The 25,249-nt window shown below is 38.8% G+C and overlaps 1 protein-coding gene across 1 annotated transcript in view; it reads right to left on the bottom strand.

The window, feature by feature from the left end:
• Positions 1 to 25,249, bottom strand: part of COL25A1 (collagen type XXV alpha 1 chain) — a 323,987-nt gene that overhangs the window by 146,273 nt on the left and 152,465 nt on the right. The window contains exons 3-4 of the mRNA XM_075090678.1: positions 8,348 to 8,392; positions 6,228 to 6,235 (exon numbers count right to left, since the gene is read on the bottom strand). Coding sequence (XP_074946779.1) covers positions 6,228 to 6,235; positions 8,348 to 8,392 — 53 coding nt within the window. The remainder of the gene's footprint in view (positions 1 to 6,227; positions 6,236 to 8,347; positions 8,393 to 25,249) is intronic.

Below are 25,249 nucleotides of genomic sequence, written 5' to 3'. Positions count from 1 at the left end.
GTTTTTACAGGTGCAAAAATCAGAAGTGTAATTATAAAGACATTTTCTAAGTTAGACGGAATTATAACAGGCTAAATAATAACTGGAATTCTCTTCCTGTACCCCTAAGCTTTGCCAGTTTGTTATCTTCATCATTCAGAGGTAAGTACGTCTTTCAAGAGCTAGGAAAAATTTAAATGAAATGACGGGTGAAATTGCAAAGATCTACATTTCAGTTTTGAGCAAGTGATGATATTTTAAAGTTACAGGAGAACAATCTCCAATTTAGACACATCCTTTTCTGCAAGAGAGGAATCTGTCTACATTTCTTGAAGATGAAACAAGGATGTAAGGAGAAATGAGATTTAATACAGGGCACATGGTCACCTGGAGCAGCCATAGCCTTCCACAGCTCCTAAGGGTCCTCTAAGACTGACATTATGGAAAGATCTAAGACAATTGCCCTGATCCCCTCTTTTACGAAGCAAAACTATATGGGCTTCTTCATATTGTGAAACTTTATTTTGAAGACAGAGAAGCTTTACCATCACATATGGCAACAACTTCCGGGATTATTTACTTGGACGGTGAGCTTAATCTGTACCCCAACTTGGGAGAAGGGGTAGGAAAACTTTTCTCAGTCTGCTTTAGGTTTTCAATGGAAAACAACTTCTACCCATTCAACTAGCTTAAAAGATTCCTTTTCCCCTGCAGAGCACTACATGATTTGTGTAGAAGTTCCTCTTCACTGCATTCACAATCTACTGGGTTGGTTCCTTCCCCCCCGCCAAGTTCTAGTGCTATTTCTGAAGTGACACTGTCATACAAACCCCCTGCAACTAATGCCTCTGTTCTCGCTGTCTAACGTTTGTGCACTCCTTTGCTTTCTTATTTAAGAAGATGTGATAGCCTATTTCAATTTTAAACTGAAGTTGGAAGACTGACAACTCTGAATTTGGTCACTCTCAGTTACACAAAGCTCTTAGTAAGGAAAAAAAGGAGCTATACCACTGTACACTTTTTATAGTACTCATGGAGCCTTACATAGTAACCAATTAATCCTGGTCTTTCAAACCCCTTAATAACTGTGTTACTCACTAGCAGTCAGTCCAGCTTGTTTTCTTGACTTTTGATACCATATCTTCCCAGGAACTTAGATTTCTCACTGTAATTCCCTTTACTGTTGTTATTATTATTTCTTAAAATAAGGATGAACACAGACAATGAAAACTTCTCTTGGAGAAAATAGCCACTAGCTTTTGTGAGATTGCATCGTTATGTTTTGGCCTATTGAGCAGAGCTTTTTTAGGTTATATGTGGCAGATACACTTCACTATCCTCACAGAATATCCTATAAAATCCAATAAAGATTAAAGCAATAAGGTTTCTACAGGAGTTAAATAGGACTCTAGAGAAATAACTTTAAACACTAATAGCCTTTTCATAGAGCTCTGCAGGACTGTATAAGTACTTTTAAAGTGCATTGCATTTGCTGTTACATATTTCCCATTGAAAGCAGGAGGATACGGCTGTAACTGAACAGGTCGAAACAGCTAGCCAAGTGATGACTTTCAAGAACCAATGCCAAATTCTTTTCCCAGTCATTTTCAAGCAGGAAGAAGCGTTCAATCACTAATCACTGCTAAGCACTACTGAAGACACACATTTGCCTGCACACGCGCGGATGGTCGGATGGTTGCATGCATGCAGAGACATGCATTCAGGCTAAAGTTTGCCCATAATAATGCCACTATTAGACCCAGCGATTTCAATAGCATGGCTTCCAGGATCCTTTATTGTCCTCAGATCCAACAACAAATCTCTTCAAAAAAGAAAAACCAGCTGGACCAGGACAAAGGACTGGGTCTTCAGGATCTAAAGAAAATGATATTTTTAAACTGTTCCCGTGGAGCCTTCAAAACATGCATGAGTCCATCGCTAATACATTCACTCCTTTTCTCAACTTACATGTTAGGCCAAGAAGTTAAATCTATGAGGCTTTTGTGCTTTGAGCAATGTAAACTTTACCTTGTGCGTTAAGGTCATTAGCTGGAATGAGGAACACTGAAGATATTTAATTTCCACAGAATTCATGATCTAAGAGCCTAAGGGCTTCTTTGTTGTCACTGTGGGTCTTTTTTCTTCTAAATCCCAACCTTTGTTTATAGAGCTCACAGCTGGATGATGACCAAAAAAGGGGTTTTAGCAAGCTTTTTCACTCCATCTTCTCCTCCACACACTTGCGCGCTCACCTACATAGATTAAGCATTATAAATGAAATGGGAATGTGTACTCTGAACCCTGATAATGGTTTCAGTATATCCACGCAGGTTTCTTGATACTGATGATCGATTCCTCACAAGCTGACTTTCAACCATTCATAACAGTAAAAATTGTAAAGATAGGCACTGGATAACGTTTCATTGGTAACATTTCTCAGTAAATGCTGCAGCTACAGAAGATGCCCAGAGAAAAGCATTGTAATGGGCTGCATCAAAACAAGCGAGGCCAGCAGGTCGAGGGAGGTGATTCTTCCCCTCTACTCTGGTCTTCTGAAACCCCAGCTGGAGTGCTACGTCCAGCTCTGGAGCCCCCAGCACAAGTCAGACATGAGCCTGTTAGAGCAGGACCAGAGGACGGCTACAGAAATGATCAGAGGGGTCTCTCGTACAAAGAGAGGTTGAGACAATTGGGATTGTTCAGCCTGGAGAATAAAAGGCTCCAGGGAGATCTTATTGCAGCTTTTCAGTATATAAAGGGGGCTTATAAGAAAGATGAAGATGATTTTTTTTTTTTTTTACCAAGGTCTGTAGCGACAGGACAAGGGACAACAATTTTAAACTGAAAGACGGTAGGTTTAGGCTGGACATATAGAAGAAATTTTTTTTAAAGTGAGGGTGATGAGACACTGGAGTAGGTTGCCCAGAGAGGTTGTGGATGCCCCATCACTGGAATTGTTAAAGGTCAAGTTGGACAGGGCTTTGAGCAACCGGATCTAGGTGAAGACGTCCCTGCCCATGGCAGTGGGTTGGACTAGATGATCTATAAAGGTCCCCTCCAGTACAAACCATTCTGAGATTCTACGATTCTATGAAATTGTCCTCTACCTGCAGGTGTTCAAGGTATGCAATTTGTATCTACCAACAGAAACATTTGTAAAAATCACTGAGAAAGTTGGCATCTTTTATACGAAATCCATAGGCAAATCAGTATGGGTGGGCCCTCCATGCTATACTATCAAGCGCTCAAAGCAAGATCATTATCAACAGCCATTATGTTGTGCATATGTATTGTCTCTGACATGCATCCACTAACACATTTTGTCACTTGGTTTCTAATACACATGTGACAACAGGCATACACTTCTCTCCTTGAAGGAACACTGCAGTCAGCTTGCCTGACCACTTGAAAGAAAAATATTATTAATAGATTTTAGAAAGATGCATTATTTCATATATTTTTTTCAGGCAATAAATCCTAAAGATATGAATGAAACTGGCAGAAAAACAAATCAAATTCATTATCAGAAAATTCCTCTGTGATACACAACACAGCTAGGACCTCCATAACAGCGTTTTGCTGTGTTCAAAATGTACTGAACAAAGCAGTCAAGAGAAACAGGACAGTTAACAGGAACAGTTAAAAGAAAGAAAGAAAGAAAGAAAGGACTTAGAGGTTCATATGGCAATTATACAGCTTTCTAATATGGAAAATTGTGCCGCAGTATCCTGGTAAAGAATTTTTTTAAATTAGAGTAAAAAAATATTTTTTTAATGCAAAAATGCAGAAGCTTAACACAAAATATGTACAATGTCAAACAATAAGTGCATTGCATTTAGGCATCGTAAACACTCAGGTGCTTTTTTAAAACTCCAAGTTTTTTTGCTGGCTTTTTTTTTTTAAAAAAAAAAGAAAGTCCTACATTTTGTAGGCATCTGAGAAACAGAAAAAAAGATCTTTTTGGCAGTAATTAAGCAAAACCAAAATAAAGCAACATGATTTTAGAGTAATATAAGCTATCATAAACATATGATGAGTTACCGGATAGCCATTTCGCCCTGGTAGACCCTGGTTGAATGAGATGAAATGGTATGACACACATTAACAACACAGTCATGACATATGACATACAAACATGCAGAGTACATTACTGGCAAATTATAATTTGCATATCTATTAATTTTTATATGTGATGACATTACAAACCAACAAATATGAAATAGGTTTTACACAATGAAGAAATGAGGCTTTGTCAATGGAAATTATATGTTTTAACTTAAATAAACTTTCTAATTAAAAGTCTACTGGCTACTTTGGATGCTCACTGAAATGTCTTTTGTTACAAAGAGAATTATCCATGTAGACTGAGGGGCAATATATGGTCAAAAGAAAAAAAGTTTCAGTACCTAGGCAGTAAAGTATTAGAAATATAGGCTACCACTAGAACATGGGTGCCAAAGAAGGAATTTGAGAATGCTATAACAGATGATTAAAAAATAATAAAAAAAAAAACCACCACAACAACAATAACAACAAAAAAGACTGAAAGCCCCAGCCTTTGACTGTTATCACACGCGACACTCAGTAGTCATGTTCAGGGAAAATAAACAGAGCTCTGCAGTGGCCCTTGAAAATACACCATACACCTAATTCCATGCAGTGCTATGTGGGATATACAAATACTTGCTTTTTTAAATGAAAATGATTACTACAGTCTCCCAGGTGAAAAGAATAACTGAGTCCACAACAGTTGGCCCTAGCCAGACTGTGTCTATGAAAATAAAAAAGTGAATTAGGAACAGAAATTACATTTTTAAATGCCTTATAGCAACTTAAACCCTTACTGCCTGTCAACAAGATGAAGTCTTCTAAGTTTTGAATACGAAACTTGGAATTTTAAGTCATATACTTAAAATTATTCAGTCTTGGGAATTATTTCAGGTTTGTGTTAATATTGCCATGATCCAGACTCTTTTTTTAAAATGAACCTATACTAAAACAGTAGGGAGCTGAAGTCAAAGACATTTATAACAAGGCACAAAGTGAACTCTTGCCGCATTGTCTTGCTACAGGAAAATCGCTTATATCATGATTTATGGTTGTTCTTCGTGTTTCATGGGAAGACTGCAAACGAAATTGGGGAAGCCAGTGTTTCTTTCAAATAAACAGCACCATTATGCATTAAGCCTGGCTTTTCATTGATGGCTTGTTAAGCAGATTTGCCACTATAAACTGCTGAGCACATGGTCAAAATCTTTCAAGGATAAGTAGTATCACAGCTCAGTATATCCACTTTACAGTAAAATCATTATGTCACAGCAGAATTTCAACATATTAATTCACTATTCTCAAATATACATGTAGCATAGAATAGACAGATAATCTGGTCCCAAAAAATATTGTGGAAATACTATACCTATCAAAGAAAAAAAATAGAAGTCTGCAAACACTGTAAAAGAAATACTGTTTTAATGGTCACACTTTTACACCAGCTGGTGCACAATGATGGCATGACAAATACAAATGTTCGAGATTATAGATATAGATATATGTTTAGTCCTGTTCTTCAAGTCTGACTTTTGACCTACCCAGGGAATATACCATAAAGGAAACAAAAACCAAACAGACAACGAAAAAAACCCAACCAAAAACCAAAACAACCATAAAACCCCAGAAGAGAGAAACTCTTTTCTAACACAGAAGATTAGCATAAGATTCAATCAATTTACTGAACTGAATAGTATTATTTAATATTCATTTTACACAAGCTTACTGGCTTCAGTAACAATTACACAAGCAATGGGCTGGACAGCCTGTAGACCTCCAAAGAACAAGGAGCCTGTACCCCAAGAGTTTGTGGTAACTGCAGAGGAAGTTACTACCCAGCAAAAGGCAGAGTGACCGAGACTGGACTTAAGATACTTGCACATTTTCATACTGCAATAAAATATCTGTTTAACAAGTCATAAGCAAAATGAACATAACATACTTACGTGGAATTGCGATCCAAGCTGCTATCTGGAGTGCTGAATATAAAGCTTTATTGTTTTAGAGACTTTTTTCTTAAGGAACTTTCTGATTAAATTATTCAGCTCCAAGATAATTAGTGCGTGTTTACACTGTATAGGTATAAATATCAAAATTCCCTCTTGATGATACATCATCATTTTAGCATGGAGATAACTTAACAGGATCTAACAGATTTCTCCCTGATTCTGGAAGAACCAACAATGTTTCACTGTACTTACAGGAGGTCCTGTGGGGTGGGGGAGAGGGAAAGAGGGTAAAAAAAGAGAAAAAAAAGAATATGTAAGCTGATGAAGTTACTAAAGAAAGACACATATGTACTAAGCCAAGCACAAGGCCTCAGGATTGTAAGTGATCAACACTGCTAACACACTGTATGCATTTTCCCATTTAAGTACTTTTTAGCTTTGGCTGTGCTTTGCAACTTGTAAATGATGACTAATGCCTAAATGCATGCGCTTACCTTACCAATTCTTCAATTACAATCATGCAATCTTATGCAAGTCGCTTCTCCATCCATTTCCATGCAATTTCATGCCAGTCCAAAAACACCAGCCATGGACTACAGTTAATTTTGTCAGACTCCACATAAAGCGTATGTAACTACATTACCAGTTTCAGTTGGCCACACAGCTGGCATTTGATCACAGCTTGGCCGCAAAATTGCACAAAGTACCCTTGGCATTTAACCTTGGCATCTCGTCAAGATATACGTGCACCAGCATCTTCCAGCCTTCCCACTTTACCTACGAGGGAAGTTTCAGTGGCCACCTGACAGCGCTGAACTTTCTTTTCATCACCTTCCTTTCTCAAGGCACACATATAAAATGCTCCCTATTAAAATGTCACACTTCGTGAAGTGATATTTGCACATTTTTTCAATTATTTAGACTCAAAGACTTTTGTATAGCAGTTCTTGGAAACATTATCAAAGGGCCACAAATCAAATCTAGTATTTCAGTCTTATTAAGTTGAGCAGCTGCAGGTCCCAAATCAATGACATTTCATTAAGCTTTCATTAAGCCCTCTCTAATTTCTGAATAAAAAGTGAAGTGCAAAAGGAGTATAAAACAGCAGCAGCTGTACTTTGAGATTGCTTTTAATATTGACAGCCTTTTGGTTTTAACAAAGGAATTTTATTGTCCAGTAACTAAGGCAATTTCTTTATCCTGGTAAATGTTCTAAAACAGCATTTTAAGATGCAGGTCTGTTTTTAAATGAGAGATCAATTTCCTTTGTTAATAGTTTAATACGTGTTTATTTGAAATGTAAAATGAATCTACAAGCATCCTGAAAAGTAATTGCCAGGATCATTTCTAAGACAATCTTCCACCATAAAATTTCCTTCTGTACCACAGCATTTTTCTCCGAAGTAAATACTAATCCAACGCTGAATGGAAACACTAGGTGATATTTAGTAACTTTTGGCAGGGTTTGGCTTCAGTTTTGTGATGCAGAAAAACATGGAAATAGTTTAAGAGTCAGAAAAATAATCATTTGCAGAGGTAAGAAAGGCTACGTAAGATTTACAGAGATCAAGTCGGCTGAAAGATTTTCCTAACTTGCAGATTAGACAAGATGGCCAAGGAGATTAGGAATGCTCATTTTCTCCTGCATCGCCTCTGGAAAGTTCACCTTTATGAAAGGCTCGATCCCACAAGGTAATCAACAGTTCCAGTTCCTGTGAATGTCAGCGGGAGGAGGAGCTCAGCATCTCATAACATTGTCTCAAATGAAATTTCAAGCTCCACAGCAACAGCAGGATTCTCTCAACAGCAACCTCCCTGCTACAGGGTAACGAACCAATAAATGTTTTTCTTACTTCTGTAAGAACTTGATCGCTAGTAATTTCTAGTAAACAACAGTTTCTCTCATACAGAGTAGTCTAGTTGGTACTCAGGGAAATAATGTGACAACATTCTTAACCTAAGGAATTTTATTTCCTTCTTTATTTCCTTATAATATTGTTCATCTCAAACCAAGGGGGCCTGATGAAACGCTGACTTACAGTACCCCAGCTACTGGAGTACATGGAGTTATTCTAACTTGCACAAGTGTAAGACGACAACAAAAAGGTTTGACAATTATCAATATGTTACCAATGGTACCACACCAAGCATCATGAAGTGTGCCTACAAATTAATGACACCCAAGACTAGAAGACTATCTGGAAGGCCACCAGGTATATGCCAAGGGTCACAAATTTTTACCAGAGAAGTTTCAGAACCCTCTTTCAGAGCACACAAGCAATACTACTAAACGTGAAGGCATGCTGGGTATGCATCCACACAAAAACACAGACATCAAATAACAATGGATCTTACAGGAATTGAAAACTTACCAGTCTCTCCTCTTCTGCCCCGCTTACCTCTTTTCCCTGGAGGACCTAAAAAGAAGATAGTGGGTTGTAACTTTTTTTTCTTGAAATTATACGCAGAATGTCATTTGTGTTTGGATGTAAGGGCATTAAACAAATGCATTACATGGAGTCCAGAGACTTTGGCCGAGCAGGGGTAAAAGATAACCAGGATAAGATTCAGGAAGTTGAAGGTAAAATTGACAGCTACATCACCCACTATAGGCTCTCAGAAAAAAAGGCTGGGAGAAACTTTAGAGGTCATCTAGTTCATCCCTCTTTCTCAAGGAAAAAAAACACATCTAAATTATTACTGCAACTTCCACAGGCATTTTATCCCCAGTATTTTACTGTTCTGACAAGTGGAACATTTTTCTTTATGCCCAACTTGCTGCACTGAAGCCCATCAATTCTTCTGCTTTCCACCACGAACCCCAGAGAAAAAATATTTTGTTTCCTTCCCTCAGAAAAAGTCTTTGTATTCCTCAGAATTGCTAGACCACACCATTCCTTCAATCTTCTTAAACCAACTTATCACAGGGCATTAGATTTCATTCAGTATTCCTGTACTAAGGCCAAAGATTAACATTTACTTATAAAAGCAAACCTTCTGGAAAAAAGCATCCAGCCTCCACCTGAAAACATCCAAGAGATAAAGAAACCATCACCTGGCTCACCATCCCCCAGCATATGTAGTGTTAGACACTGTTTAAGGTGCTTTGCCTCCAGTTTATGTCTGTTAGCCATAATACAACAGCTGAGTCCCTGTATGCTTTTTGCTAAGGAACCCTTCACTACTAAATGTCCTTTCTCCCAAAATATTTACATACTATAGTCAGTGTCTTCTGCCACCTCTAAAGAAAAAATAAAATCACTTTTGTCCCTCATTTCTGCACTCCAATCTTTAACATCCTTTCTAAACTGCAGACATCAGTACAACATTCTTCCTCTCTTCTTGGTGACCTTGACATATTGTTCTTGAAAATGCAAGGAAAATACACTTGCCCTTCTCCTTGTACAACTAGGCAGAGAGGCAGCAGCTGTGGAGGTGACACAGGGTACTGAAATGCTGCTGCTCTTAAGAAAGAACCACAGGTGGGACTCTCAAAGCTGCTGAAGAAAGGCAAGTGCACGGGTGGAATTTCCAAAAACAGCAACGCATGCAGGAGCGCAAGTACCTCTGCTGTGGCTGTATCTCACTGTTTGTAAAAGAGAGTAGGTGCACAGGTGTTTTTGTGCAAATAGTTAAGCAACTGTTTACTACTTTAAACAGCTACAAGACTTTACAAATCATCTGAACTATCATCCCATAGCATACGAATGCCAAATCTTACTTTGCATTATATATTTGCAGCAGTCTGGCTTAAAAGACTAAGATGCTGAAAAGAAACAGTGCTACAATTTCAATATATATGTGAAACAGCATTAGTTTGCCAGGGAAACAGAAGAATATTGTTTAAAAAGAAAAAAAGTATAAAAGAGGTGTGCTCTTGCCTTGAAGGTAGAGAGGTGTATTCCTATCAGAACATTATAAATCTTAATAAAATCCTATTTCTTTCTCTATATTTTCTTTCTCTGTATTTTCTTTCTCTAGATAGCAGTGGCATAATGCAACACAAGTTCAAGACAAGAATATTACACAAAACAAGAATGGCATAGGATATTCATTGTCAACAGCGTACTTAACCAGGCAAGAATATTTAGTCATTATATGCTGAAAAATAGCAGAAGTGTCACGTCAGTGTAGAGAACCCTGCAACTTCCTCCTGAAACACTCCAGCCTCTGCAAGGGATATCTGTGGAAACTTCTTACAACGATAATGGCATGTTACAACATGTAAGTTTCTATACACACATACTTTCCCACCCCCCAGCAACTAACCCAGAAACCTGTTAGAGCCCCTGCGCATGCACGTACCCCTGCAGCAGTCCTCAGCGGGGATTGCCTGGGCTATCCCCGAGCTCACATCACAGCCGTGCAGCAATCTGGGCTGATCACAAACATGGGTGTGCAGGAGAAACTTATAAGGTTCTTCCCCAGGTAATGACCTGCCTTTCAGCACGTAACAACAAAATATTGTCATCCTGTTTTGGAGAATATTATTTTATTAAACTTTAACTGTGTTATAGATGTGCACATGCACACACACAGACATGTCTACTACCAAGTTTCCTTTTGAGAAAACAAGATTTTGAAACCGAGAAACTTCAGTACAGACCAGCAAAAGGCATTAAAGCCACTAACAGGAAACCCTGAAGGTAACTTCAAGCTAGGAATTTTAGGAAGGCATGAATTTTGTCCAGCAAACAATATTTCGATAGAGCATTAAACTGCCAGTTTAGTAGCTGTGTACAGTGACGGCAAAGAAGGGGCTCCAGTTCAGTTCCTTCCTCTGACATCAAGTGCTGATCCCTTCTAAGCCATTATTCTGAGATTACTGGATTCAGATGTACATGTCATTCACCAGAAAAATGCTTATTATTATATTTCCAAAGTAACCACACACTAAAGTTAGGAAAATTATTCTGGATTTGCACCCGCATTAAGGAAACCATACCACCACCCCTGACCTTTGGTTTGTCAGGCCAGCGGTATTCAAGGGCCACTGAGTGATGGGAATAATTTCTCCTTCTCATTAAAAGCTTTTTTGATTTCTGCACTACTCAGGTCTCTGTCAAGCTGGTGGCATTTGCAAACCTCTTAGAAACTGTGAGATAAGAGGTGGATCTTGCAAACTTCTACTGGCTTTTGGGGACCATTTGAGGAAAAATTATATATATATTTATCTTTTTTTTTCTTTACCAATCCAAACCAATTCATTTAAAATAGCTAATCACAGAAATGTTAACACTCACATTTAAGGCCATCGCTACATGACCTCCTACTTCAGAAACTACACGAGCTGACATGTTTTCCTGAACAGGCTGCTTTCTCAGAAACTTAACTGCTAACATCATCTGTTGCTCCAAGAGTTTCCAGTTATCAAAACCCTGGGCATTTTGCTATAAATATTAATTTTCCATCTGTCTATAGTTATATAACTTTGCACTAATTGGACGATTTGGTGGAGACTCATTGCAGCAGAAGGAGCAGTGAATAAAGTTATACTAGGCACAATGTCATCTTACAGCAAGTCCACAGATCTTTACAGCTTGCACAAGATACACACCATATGACACAACTATTCTGAACTTTCTTGACCGGGGTAAAAATGTCTCTAGGATAGCATCAGAAATGTCCATGCTGAATTGAATTTAATGCAGGGTATTAAAAAAGCAGTTTGTTTTCAACATCTTTTTATATTAAAAATATAAAACTTAGAAAGAAAAACAGAAGTTTGAATCTCAGTGGAGTGAGCTGGGTTAATAAAGATTCATGATACTGAGCAATAAGAAAAAGCTAGTTTATAGTAGCCAAGCTTGCCAACACGTTGCTTTCCTAAGCCCACTAGATTTACCTATAGATAGGGAGTAAGAATAAAATGCCAGAAGATAAGCTGGGTTTCATTTTTAACTCAGTTTAGCCTGAAAATATTTGAAACAATTTTATTCTTCCAAAACCAATTATGAATCTAATTTTTATGAAGAGAATATTTAGAAAGGATTTTTTTTTTTATTCAAATGACAAAAAAAATCAATGTCACCGCTATTCCATATCTACCAAGGGAATTTTGAAAATTAAAGAAATTTGGAGGGGGTGTGTTATATTTCCAAAAATTAAGAGTCAAATACTTATCTGAATTTATCTTCTCAAGCACTACATGTCAGCTGCTCAAAAAGTTTTGACTTTCTTACCTACCCATAAGGAACTGGCAAAAACCAAAAAAATCCACAAACAAACCAAAAACCCCCACAGCCCCCCCTCACCCATTTTCAACCAGATAACAGCTTTAGACTTTGACACTTGATATTTTAACTGAAATACAAGCAATAAAAAGTAACAAGTCAATAATAAGGCTGTGACAATTTCTCCCCCTTCCCCCAAATTTCTCCAATCAAACCCAAAAATTCTTCTCAGCCTTCAGCAGAAACAGCTGTTGAAATAACTACTGATGTAGTACCATTGTAGACACCATGTAGGAACAAGAACATAACTCTTAATAGCTTTTCCAAGACACTTGCAAAAATATTAAGCACAACTTTGGTGACATTCACCTCCTTGTAACAGGTATTCTAATCTTTGCAATCAGAAATCCCAGATTATAGTGATCCAAATCAGAAATAATTACTTCAGATAGACTATGGTCCGATCATTGCTGTGACCCTGAAGAGGTTGCCTCAACATGCCTTATTTCTTTTAAATAATTTGTCCTCTATGTGCACAGCAGTGCCAGAGGTCTGAGGCAGATCTATTATTTTTATACTGCTATATAGGAAACAGCTTTTACTAGAGGGAAGCAGATTAGAACGGTATGTACTCCAATATATGCCTTGCCGTGTATCAAAAAAGGGTCACATAAATCAGCCACACACCATGGGAGCCAACATGCCATCTTCCCACTACAGAAAGCCTCAGCTATGCACTTAAGCTTAAGTGCTTAAATTTAAGAAAAAACATTTGGTGGATGAGACCTAGAGTCCCTCTGTTAGCACCTGCCAGACACAGCAAAATGCTCTGGCCAGTTGGCCATCAGGTGATCTAGAAAGTCAAGTTTGTCCTAACTTTGGAAGGAAGTACAGTGGCATTATTAAGTCAAAAGAAAAGGATTTATCCACCTTGAGTTATACCAAACTCTGAGAGGTCTCTGTAAGAGTTCCTACACCAACCCAGCACACCAGCGTAAGGATAACAGAAGAGTTCAGAATCCTGTACCCTGTTTTACTGACGTGCAGGGCCTTGCTCACATGTTGTTTGACACACACACACAGCTACTGTTAAGGTAATGAGTAATCCATGTGTACATGAAATGAAGAAAATTTTCCTGGCCATTTCAAAGGACATCCATCTCACACGTAGTTTACAGCAACGTAAGACTTTACCTGTCAACTCAGAAAAATGAATTGGCCCAATTAGATTCTCAGAGTAAATCCTGAGCAGCTTTGCTGGAGTTAGTAATGTTACTTCAGTATCATTATGCATAAAATTGCCAACCTTGCTGAAATGATGTGATTAAAATATCTAGAAGTCAGCTGAACCAAACCAAGCAAGCTACCCAAACTATCCTTTCTGATTTGACTGTAACAATGGCAAAATAATTCCTGCTGGTTGCATTTCCAGCTCCATCACCCTAATTTGTCAATGGATTCAAATCTCTCCCTTCCACTTCCAGACTACAATCCAGCTGCCATCATTTAATCCCATTCCACATTTCTCCCTGTCAAACAGACTCAGAAAGGACTTGCAGTACCGCGCTGAACAGAGCCAACCCCTCGCTGCTCACAGGGAGAGGACCGCTTCCCCAGCAAACTGACACCTCTGTTGTTTACAGCTGTAGGAGCACCAAGTGACAGTACAGGCCAGTGATGCAGGTAGAGAGCAGAGCAGAGCGGCAGCCACTGAGCCTAACACCTCCTCCTGGTAAATACGGATGCCATGAGCAGCATGCTGACTCCCGTCAATGTTGCGTGATTAACTGCCCCCTCCTGCCAGCCTCCTCCTCCTAGAATGGTCACCAACTTCAGCAAACAGTATTGAAACATCCCAACAGGCTGAGCTCTCACCCAATGGATGTTTGGGCAACCTGAGATTTGACATACGCGTCCACAGCCCCCTCCCATAGCACTGCCGTCAATTCCATCCCAAGCAGGGAAGAAGATTTCTATCTCCAAAGCTGAGCACATTCTTACAAACACTGCATGAATCTATTCCAGCCTCCTTCATCAGCCTTTTTGCTCTTCCCTCTTCTCTCAGTTTTTTTTTTGATAACACTTGGACTCTTCTTTCCTCCCATTCTGCATAATCATCCCACCTGGCATGTCAGTCCTCTGCTTTGTACCTCAGTCTGTCTGGGAATTCAACCTGCTTGATTTTCCTATCTCATAAAACTATCTACCTAATTTCAATCCTCAGCTGGATAAATAATATTCATTGTTTCACACACAGTGCACCTTTTTGGCTCACCATGAAACATCATTGCATTGCAGGGCTTGGATACATGTCAGAGGTTATTATGCAACTTGGCTGAGGAAATGCCAAAATCAGTCTATCTGATCCACAGCAAAGAAATCTAACCTCACTAAGTCAGATAATTTGTATCACTTCTGTGCATGCTAAATGCCATCTGATTAGAAGCATCCAGCCTAGCATCATTTCACTAGTACCAGATACCATTGGGGGAGCTCAAAGAATCCCATGATCACCACTTGTAAGACAGCCAGAACTACATATACACATATATATTCTCTCTTTTTCTCCTCTAGTAGTTAAATATGTTTGAAGCATGAAAGGTAACATCCCTTCCAAAAATCCTAAAACCATTCAGTATTATCATTCTGAATTAATTCTATATCAACATCTACTCCTTTTTTCCCTTAACCTTGTAAAATTGTTAGCCTAAGAAACCATGTGTGACAATAAGCCCTACCACATGAAACATACTTCAAGATGTATTTGTTTCTTTTTGTCAATGGTAAGTTTACTGTCTTGTAAAATCACAGATGTCTCCTAAATTATTATGAGGCTGAGAAATTTACAATACTTGCCCAGCTTCTTGATACCATCATGCTAAATAGCACACACATTTTTAAGATGCTCTCTTGCTTGTCTCCTTTGTAAGGTGAACATATGCTGTATTTTCAATCTCTCCATCTGAATTTTCTCCATATTGTAAATAATTATTATTACCTTTTCCTGAGCTTTCTCCGATTCTGCAGTGAGTCTTTTAGCATAATAAGGCTGAAATACCTCGTGCTTGGTCCACAGTCCTGAGCTCTTGCCCCAACACGACCCCTACAGGAGAAGCAGTAATGCGTGTCCAGCAGAGCTGCTCTGTACCAGGAGACAGCAGCTGGCAAAGAACAGCCTGACACAGCCTTTCCTGCAGACCCTGGCAAGAAGCATCTCTCAGCCCTTGGGTTTTCAAGTACTTTCCCAAGAGCAGGTCCTCCTTCCAAGCACCGTCTGTACTCAAAACTTACTTTCATGATTTCTTTAAAGACAGCTGCCATGGTTTAACCTGGCAGGCAACTAAACACCACGCAGCCATTTGCTCACTCCTCCGCAGTGGGATGGGGAAGGGAATCAAAAAAAAAAAAAGGCAAAACTTGTGAATAGAGGTAATGCCAATTTAATAGGACAGAAAAGGAAGGGAAAATTACAATCATGACAAAATAATATACAAAACAAGAGATATACACTGCAATTGCTCACCCCCTGCTGACTAATGTCAGTCCAGTTCGTGAGCAGTGGACCCCCGGCCAGCTTTTCCTCTTATTTATATACTGACCATGACACCATATGGTATGGAATACCCCTTGGGTCAGTTGGGGTCAGCTGTCCCAGCTGTGTCCCCTCCAACGTTTGTGCACTCCTAGCCTGCTTGCTGGAGGCGCAGTGTGAAAGGCAGGAAAAGTCCTTGACTTAGTGTAAACACAGTTCAGCAGTAACTAAAACATCAGTGTGTTATCAACATTACTCTCATCCTAAATCCAAAACACAGCACTATGCCAGCAACTAGAAAGAAAATTAACTCTATGCCAGCCGAAACAGGACAACAGCTCACTTAAATCTGCAAGTTTCACTCTGCTTCATCTTTCCCCCTAACAATACACTGGCTCGAAATGAAATCAAAGGCAAAAATTTCTTAAGCAAGACTTAATGTCTTCAACTATAAAGCAGACGATAAGCCTTGATAAGCAAACTGGACATAAAATTCAGTTCTTGGCTATGGGTAATCACTGGACAGCCTTTCTTGTTTTCCATCTGACCTAGAATCCCAAGGATACTTTTCTTTTGTAACAGCTGCAGTAGAAGGTTCACAGCAACCCCTCCCTCCACCTATACTCCTCACAGATACAGTGCTCTGACACAAATGTACTTCACCTCTTTGGTCCTATTCAGACCCAGGCACTGGGAGTGTTTGAAGCTGGGTTTTGCCTGCCCAGGCCACAGGTAGTTCATTGGGCTGAAGCTGCCCAAGAGCTTTGTGAACGCTTCTGGTGCTGCTCTCAGGGCTAGATGTTTGAGTGCTTAAGGGATATTTCCCCTTTTAGTTGCTCTGCTGGCTACCAGCTCCCAGCCCAATCTGAAGACTGGGCTCATTAAACACTACCTAAAACATTGGGTATGCATATCTTCTCTTACTGCCACAATATAAGGTGGGGGATCTACTTTCTACAGATATCACACAGGACCTTATTAACAACAGGTGTGAGAGCAAGTTGTTCTGTCTACTGATCTTCCTCCCACCAGCTTGCATTTTTTTCTCTGTGTTTTTTTTGGTTACTGTTGTTTTCATGTGCTGTATGAATGACTCGTGTTCTAGCAAAAACAGCACCACTAGTTTACCTAATAGACCTACAGCATATTTTGCATTATTCTTCATCTGTGTGTACGCAAACACTTTGTCCATGCCCTTTTCCACAGCTGTAGTTTCAGGAGTGCTTTCACTGACCTGTTCATACATATATCACAAACCTTTACCGAATTAAAGAAGTCTTGTGATGCGTTACAGTCCCAAAGTTTAATTATATTGACATTTTCTCTCTTCCTTTTCTGTTCAGTAGCAGGAGGACTAGGAAACACTGCTGCTTACATGACCTCATTTTAGGAAGACAATGCAGAACACATAGGTTCTTGAACTTTGCATTTTCACAGGTTACTGTGCTGTGGCTGAACACATGTAACTGATATATTTAAAGTACTGTCAGAGGTGAAGACTCACATTTATAAGACAAACAACAAAATTATTTACCTCAGATCACATCTTTCGTGTCCAGCTACAAGCTAGAATTACAATCTATCTTGCTAAAGCAGTCTGAAATAGATCCCAGTAGCTTGGGCTGGAACAGTTCACTGGTTCTTACAGACTAAATTTTAATGGTGAGGCCACTAAACTATTTTAATGAACATATAACACTCCAAGCACACATGGTCATCTTTGCAAACACAGAAATAGCTGCTATCACCTGGCTGACAACTATTGCTGAGGGACAGCTGAAGTATGTAGGGATAGCTATTCTATACTAGCAAGGCATGAAAGTCTTCTCATTATTTCAACTTGCCATTCCATTGTATTATTATCATGCCATATCAATAGTTGGCCCTATGATGTAAAAAGCATGTCATACTGAGAAAAAACTATTTAAGCTTCATTTAACTTCTCCAGATACTAATGTAGATGAAATAAGAAATAAGGTATCAGAATTAAATTCTTCTTCAGCCTCAACAGATTTTAAATTACCTTTAGGAACAGATTTAGACACTTTTTGAGGACATGCAGCCATACCATACAGTTAAGTAACTACACATAAATACACTGTAGTTGTATAAAAGCAAAAGCTTCAGCATTAAAAGTCCTTAAAGCCTAACCCTGCATCCACCTTTAGGAAGTCACATGGTATCTCAGTGTCAAAGTTCTGCCATCAGTAAAATGGCAAACAACAACAACATAACAACAGTGGAAAGTACACCATCTTTCTCAAATGCAGTGCTTTGGACACGGTAACTCTTCAGTAGAAGTCTGTCACAAGTCAACCTTTCTCTAGTACCTACACAATAACATAGGCTATAGGTCAGGACAGAGCAGGACTGCAGCATTTCAGGTAGCGCTGTTGAGAAACAGGGACTTTTCCATGTCAGTCAATGCACTCCCCCACCCCAGTAAATGGTGTGTGCCCTTTCATGCACTATGCCGACATCCATCTTAGCTGTGGCTTTCATGTTACTTGTGTTGAGTTAAACTCAGTCTGAGTAATCTTTCACTTGAGCACATGGTCTTGCATGTGCCTGGGAGACTTTGGTCATTAATTTCTCTGAGGGTTCACTCTGACCTAAGGAAACTCATGACCTCAAAGCTTCCTCAAGTAACCGGAGGTGCCCAACTCTTCTATACTGAGTAAAGGAGAACCCCTCTCCCATGTCGCAGTGGAATGAATACAGGCTTAGATGTGTGGGCCATACCAGGGCTGAAACCCCCGCAGGATGTTAGAATCAAAATGGCATTTTCTATTTCCTCCTAAGTCCTACATCAGTTTATTCCTTCTGCTATAACTTCCCACCAAGTTCCTCATCAGATTTTTTCTTGTTTGTTTTTTAAAATGCATCCGTTCTCCTTGCTGGTTCTTTCAGCTGCTAGGCGCAGTACAACAGCCACTAGGTGTAACAGCTGGAAAAAAGTCCTGCTCAAGCACCCTCGCGCCGATTAGACACCCCCTCAGTACTCCTGGGAGATGTAACACAGGCTGTTGGTTTTGCTTTGGAGCAGTTGGGTGCAAACATGGGCTGTGTTAAGCATATGAAAATGTTTTTCCAAGGCTTATAACTTTGTGAAAGTAGAGTGTCATCTTTTTCGCCCACATGAAAATAGCAGAAGGTCATATAAATCTGATAAAAACACCAGCTGAGGTTAAACCTCAATCTTTCCCTCCAAATTACGGCTACATAAGATTTTATTAACAAAGAACAGGCAAAGCCAGAATATATATTTTCTTTAACTTTCATTCTTAAACAGCTGGCCCTGTATAAAAAGAAACACCAACAGGCTGCGGTTAATTTTTGGCAAAAACATAAGCCACTGAAAACTGAGTCTCACAATGGCAAGAGAGAGGCAATGCTAATAACGGTATGTCAGCTACTCACAACCCCTATCACAGTCTGTCGCGTTATTTTCACTGGCGATAGTGAAAGTAAAAGTACTTAAGGATCAACGATTCAGATTACTCTGAATGGTCATCATAGGTTGGGAGTTTTGCTACAATTTTCAATGAGTATCGATTTTGTACTTTTGAAAATCTCATTTAAAGTGCTTTCAAATAGATTTTTCACTTTAAACACCACAAAGCACTCTGAAGACAAAGTATGACACTCCAGATTCACTTTTATCACTGTTCTGTTATAGCACCTACAGAACTAGTCGTTTCTTGAAAAGAGTACTACCTTTTCAAACAGATCTAACCCAATCTGACAATACTAGCAATATTGCTTTCGATTTTATTGACAGGGTATAAAATTTATCATTTTATGTACTATGGATATGACACTGAGGTAGCTGCTATATGACCAAAGAGCAAGACAGTTTTTAATCTGCATTTGAAATGAACCCGTAAAAGCAAATGGCTTACCAAATATATCTGTTTAGAAGCTCTAGCTGAACCAAAAACATGTTTTAGTGACTACACTCTCAGTTTTGGTGCCTTTTGTAAACCTGCAGTGATCTACCTTAAGCTATTTATAAGCTACTCAGCTTTTTCACATTTTCTCGTTTTTTTCTTCTCAGCTCAAGAGCAAGCCTAAAATCCAAAGTATTGACACAAACAAGTAAAATTTCCATCATGTAATTTGTCATATCAATTTCATTTTATTCTAAAAATTGTCTCCTGCAAAGTCACTGAATAGTCTTTCTAGATTTTTAAAGATGTGAAACAACATCATCAACACCATATTCAGTTAAAACTGTACAACACAAATGAAACAAATATTTAATATCTTAGACTATCTCCACTTACATTGTGGAGTCCAGGTGTCTCCTCTTACTACATATTTGATCCACATGCTTAACTTTTAAGCCGTGATTGACAAGACTTTCGTGATTTTGATGACAGATTAAAGTGTTCATTGAATTTAGAGGGTTTTTATTTCAGTTGTGACAGTAGTGTACTGGGAGACAATGAAATACAATACCACAGGATTAAAGGCAGCACATAACTAGTCAGGCACTGGTACTGCAATCATCTTGGTCTAACCCACACATGCGGATCACCCATTTAAACATAAAACCCCTGCCCTGAGCAAAGCATATTCCTTTCAGAGTCTTACTCACGTGTCTCCTCTCATTTCTAACATAATAAATATATCATCTGACGAGGAGCTTAGTGACAGCTGCACAAGTTAGTTCTAATTAAAAAAAATAATAAGTGACTTTAAAAGGTTCAATAAGTCTCTATTGCATAACAGCACCAGAGCAGCACATTTACTGCCTACAAGCAACAGTAAATAAATAAAAAGAGTGCCAGGACTGCCTTACTCCCAAACCCCAAATGGTAATTTCTTCTGGATAACGTATAAAAGGATCCCCTCTATTGATGCACCATTCACCTACAGAAAGGGAAAACAACAAACGGAACACAAGTGTTTCAAAATATTTTATCTGAATTAACACAGGAGGTACACAACTGCACAAGACCAAAAATAATAAAAAGGAAGTAACTTGTTCACCTTGGTTTACATCTTACAGCTGTCTGTCAACTTTTGCAGTGATACTGGCTCTGGTTCCTAAGGAGACATGTATTTGACCTGACAGACAGCAGTAAAATATTTTTATTATCCTGGGCTACATCCTGCTCCTTAGTCTCTAGTATTTCAAACAGCACACTTGCCTGAAAAAAAGTCTTCAAAGAAAGTACAATCTCCCATGCTTTAAACACTCTTGTGAGACTACGCTCATGAAATATAGCAGTGTGTCTTTAGGTGGAGATGCGAGTGCACTGGATAATGACAACAAAAAAAGAGTTCAGCAGATGCCAAAACAACCAGGACTCGTATTGTTCTTGCTATACAAGTCTCTCTCATAATTTAAGATGACAACCAAGGAAAGTTGTACGAGGTCAGGCTCAGAGTAAAATTAAAGAATTAACGGATGAGGTTTATTATACTACTATAGTGACTCGTTTCACTATATGTTTCCAATTATATTTAAAGTGTCAAAAATTGTCTAATATGAATGTAAAGCTTAATACATGTCCCACATACAGAGAGCTTGCAGAAAGCAGCACAAGAGAATGGATGCTCTCAGCTGCTTCTCTGTGACCAGCTGTATCTTCAGTAGCTTGGAAACCATCCAATGCTGTAACTTTGTCAGCCAACTGTAACCCCATGTTGAACTTAAAGAACTTAATCCATTCTATTATTGCCTTTTCACAGGTGGAACCTGTGCCCTTTTCTTTTATCAAGGTCTTTCTCGTGACATAATAGATACTCCAAAAACCTACTGACTGTTCATATTAATTTATATAGATCATCCTTTACTCAAAGAAAATGGACTAGCAGCACAGAAGAGTAAAAGAAAAATCCATCTCTAGCAAAACACATGGAGTTGATCTATCATTTTAGACTGCCAGACACACAAATATGCATTCAGAGTCAAGTACACACACGAGAGAGCTTTCTACTTTAAGGCAACTCCAGAGGGCCTTATCAGCTTTGACTGAGGCAAATCCTTCCCTGAAGCTATGGGGCTTTTTACTTGGGCAAGTGCTGAATTAAAACAAACAAACAAACAAACAACCACAAAAAACATCTTGAGATTTGGCTCAGTCTCAAAGAAAAAACAAAGTAATGGATATTCTTCATAATATATTACAAAGCTAGCTGTCCTCTAGCATACAATAGTTTACACATGCTACTGTGTAAAATAAGAGTTAAAGATCTTTATACACCAAAATTACACACCAGGTACCTATAAACTGCTATCATTTTTGCTTGAAGATCAGCTGCAAACTTACAGTATTTTCAGAGAATGAAATAAAGGCATTAATAATTTTTTTCCCATACCTACTTCAAGCACAGAGTCAAAGCTAATTAGACTGGTACTTAAGTCCATCACGTTAATCAAATGCGTAAATAGCAGCATACTTTTCTAATGTGCCCGAGCACGAGCGTGAACTTGTGTAAGCCAGTTACAAAAGAAACACACCTTACTGCCAACAGGACAACCTGCTTTGGCCTTCCATCTGCAAAACACAGCTGCAGCTTTCCACAATCAGCCAGTAGCAATAACATTTGGAGTGGAATGACAATAGTGGAGAACAAGCTTGGAAACAGTGAGCTCTACCGCACAAGTCAAACTGCAACGAGCATGGCACATTCTGTGTGAAGAGCTATTGAAAATCTGACTGTGAGCATCACAATGTAACCTTCAGGGAGCTGACCATTACGGAAGGCTATTCCTTGTACAGATGTGTGAGCAAGAGTTACATTCTTAAGCTGCCCAGATGTGACATATTCAAGGTGTCATAACTGGAGTAAACCACTTTTTACAAACATCTTTCTTAGTGAAACTGGACGGTATGACTTAACACTGCCTCAAAAGTATGGGATGTTGAAAAGCACTAGGCTCTGTATTACACCTAAAATGCTGTCCAGAGTTAATAAATTTATATGGTGCTGTACTTAAATATCCTGAAAGCCGAATTTACAGGAAGTTAAACATTAGCACTTTGCTATGACTAAGTGTTGCATTTTACTAGAGGCAGGGGAAAGCTATATTCATAATATAACGGAAGGTTATATTCATAACCTCCATCAACGTTAAGCAGTAATAAAAGAATCTTCTTTTAAAGTTTAATCTAAACCTCAAGGACTGTCCAAGTCAGGAAGTGAGACATCCTCCCATCCCTCACAGTTACAACACTGCCCTAGCAAGGGCCACAGATCTGCCCAATGTGTCCAGTGTTCTCGTGAAAGCACGTGTGCAGAGCTCTCGGGGTGGAGGGGGGGAAGTCTACAGCTTCACTTACATCCCAAAATCAGTGATATGAACTCATATGTTCCTGAACAAAATCCTAACTTGGCAACAACGTTTGGAACAAGTCGTAGTTTGCATATAAACCTACTTGGCAAGCCAGACAGCAAGGTATTGGAATAATTTCTCTTGGACAAAAGCATAGACTTAACTCCTCACTGTCAGTCATGAACAAGCATGCTAGGGTCTGGCAATATTTCTCAGACGTTAATACAGGGTCACAATCATCTGCTGAACATCAAAGCCCAAACATCACTTCTGAATTAAGACTACAGTATCAACCCTAATTAAAGGGATAGTGAATACAATCAGCGAAAGCCTATCCAAACTAAAAAGATGGCGTAAAACCACCTGTTTACTGTGCCCTTTCAATACAGCCATAAACCAGACAGTACTAGAGTGCACATGCATTCATACACACAAACATGCACAGAGAAAGAAGCAAGCTTTAGTAGACCTAGGAAAGGCAGCCTCTTTCTAAGGGCCACACAATGCCAAATCTGGAAGTCTACTAGGTCCTCAGATAAGTCACACACAAGTAACAGACCACAGAGCAAATATTAACCATATTATTATAAAGTTTAGTGATTTCACTATAACACATTAAGAATTTCAGGGAAGAAAAGTATTTTTATTGTTGTTATCTGCAACTCCTCACCTATGTACTTACACAACCTGTTGGTGAGAGCAAACAATTCAAGTTGCCCAAGTTAACACAAGTATTCAGGAAAAAACCCACAAATTTCATTAATAGTGAATATGAGTCTCTGACAGACACAAATGGCCCAACAAGTTTCATTGAATTAGATGACAGGCAGATTCAGATCATGTTGTGAGAAAACTGAAAGACAAAAATGTATGAGCAATTTAAAATTAGGGCAACGTTCACATATTAAATAAAAGCAGACTGGTGTGATGTCAGACATGTACCTTTAAAATCGCTTTATAGCAGAATCGGACACAAAGGAAGAACACCTCAAGAATTTAAAGGTATGTCAAAATCAATGGTGTTGAAAGCAGAACTAGGATCAAGCACTTTTGGATGAGGATGGATGGGAAGGCAGAAACTTGCAGCAGGGTCACTTACAGGCTCAATAGGTATTCAACAGAAGCAGCCTGTTCATTTTTATGCTCTTGAAACTCTTCCTCAATTCACCATGAAAAGGGTACTTTGACAGCCAGATACTGAGTCATGTAACTATTACCTATTAAAAAAACCGATTGGTGGGGACAGGGAGGAGGAAGCTTTCTGCCTTTTGGGTCTTGATTGCATGCAGAAATGTCATCACTGCCAGAAAGTGTCCAGATTTCAGCTGCTTCCTCTTCATGGTCTTTAATGTCATTACTGTTAATATGTTCGGCAGATTTCTCTCTTCTCATTATCACAACAGTCAAAGAAAAGGATTGTTCCTTCACTTATGGAGCAATCAGGAAATGCAACAAGCTACCTATGATCAAACCCTGATTTTAGCTTTCACAAAGACGTTACTGCTTTCCCTCTTCTATGGTATAACAAGATATAAGTAAACTTTCCTCTAAAAATAATCTCCAACAAAGACAAAAGCACGAAAACAAAGGTGTTGCTGGTGGGTTCAGAAGGTCTATGAACCAAATTTATTTTCGATTCATAAGCCTGGCACTCTCCTTAGCCTTGCCTAAAGCCTGTCTGAAATGACCTACAGACATGTTCTCCACTAAGCTTCAGCTCCCCCAGTTTTTAAATATGGATAAGGTAATGAATACCTGGGGTTGGTTGAGACCTTTACTCCCTTCCAGTCTATTCAATGAAGCCTTTTTTTCAGTGATACCCACCAAGTAAAAGGCCCACTTCCTTCCTCCTCCCAAGCCACAAACTTTCTAGCACCACATTACAAATATTATACATTTAAGTACGCAGGTTATTACAATTTCCTCTTTAAAGCACTTGAGATCTACAGAAGAAAATGCCTAAGTAAGAGCCAGTTACTTTTAGTAGCACCATTACTATCAGTGCCAGTGGTACATTCTCCATCTTAAATAATACTAGGTTAATGTTCCAGGGTAAAATAATGTAACTTTCACCATTCAACACACACACAAAAAAGTAATGTAAGGTAAAAATACATACTTTGGATATACAAAAGAAATATTGTCACAATCAAGTCATCATAAGTAATTGCCTCATTTGTCAGACCGTCAGGCATAGCAAAAACTTCTGAACTCTTCTGAAGAGTTTTGCTATAGATATTATGGCTATTAAGTAATTTATTTCTTCTTCATAAGCTTAATC

The sequence above is a fragment of the Phalacrocorax aristotelis genome, chromosome 4, assembly GCF_949628215.1.
Source record: "Phalacrocorax aristotelis chromosome 4, bGulAri2.1, whole genome shotgun sequence".
In the NCBI taxonomy this organism is placed as follows: domain Eukaryota; kingdom Metazoa; phylum Chordata; class Aves; order Suliformes; family Phalacrocoracidae; genus Phalacrocorax; species Phalacrocorax aristotelis.
The sequence above is the reverse complement of the archived record's forward strand: the minus strand, read 5'-3'. Positions and strand labels throughout refer to the sequence as shown.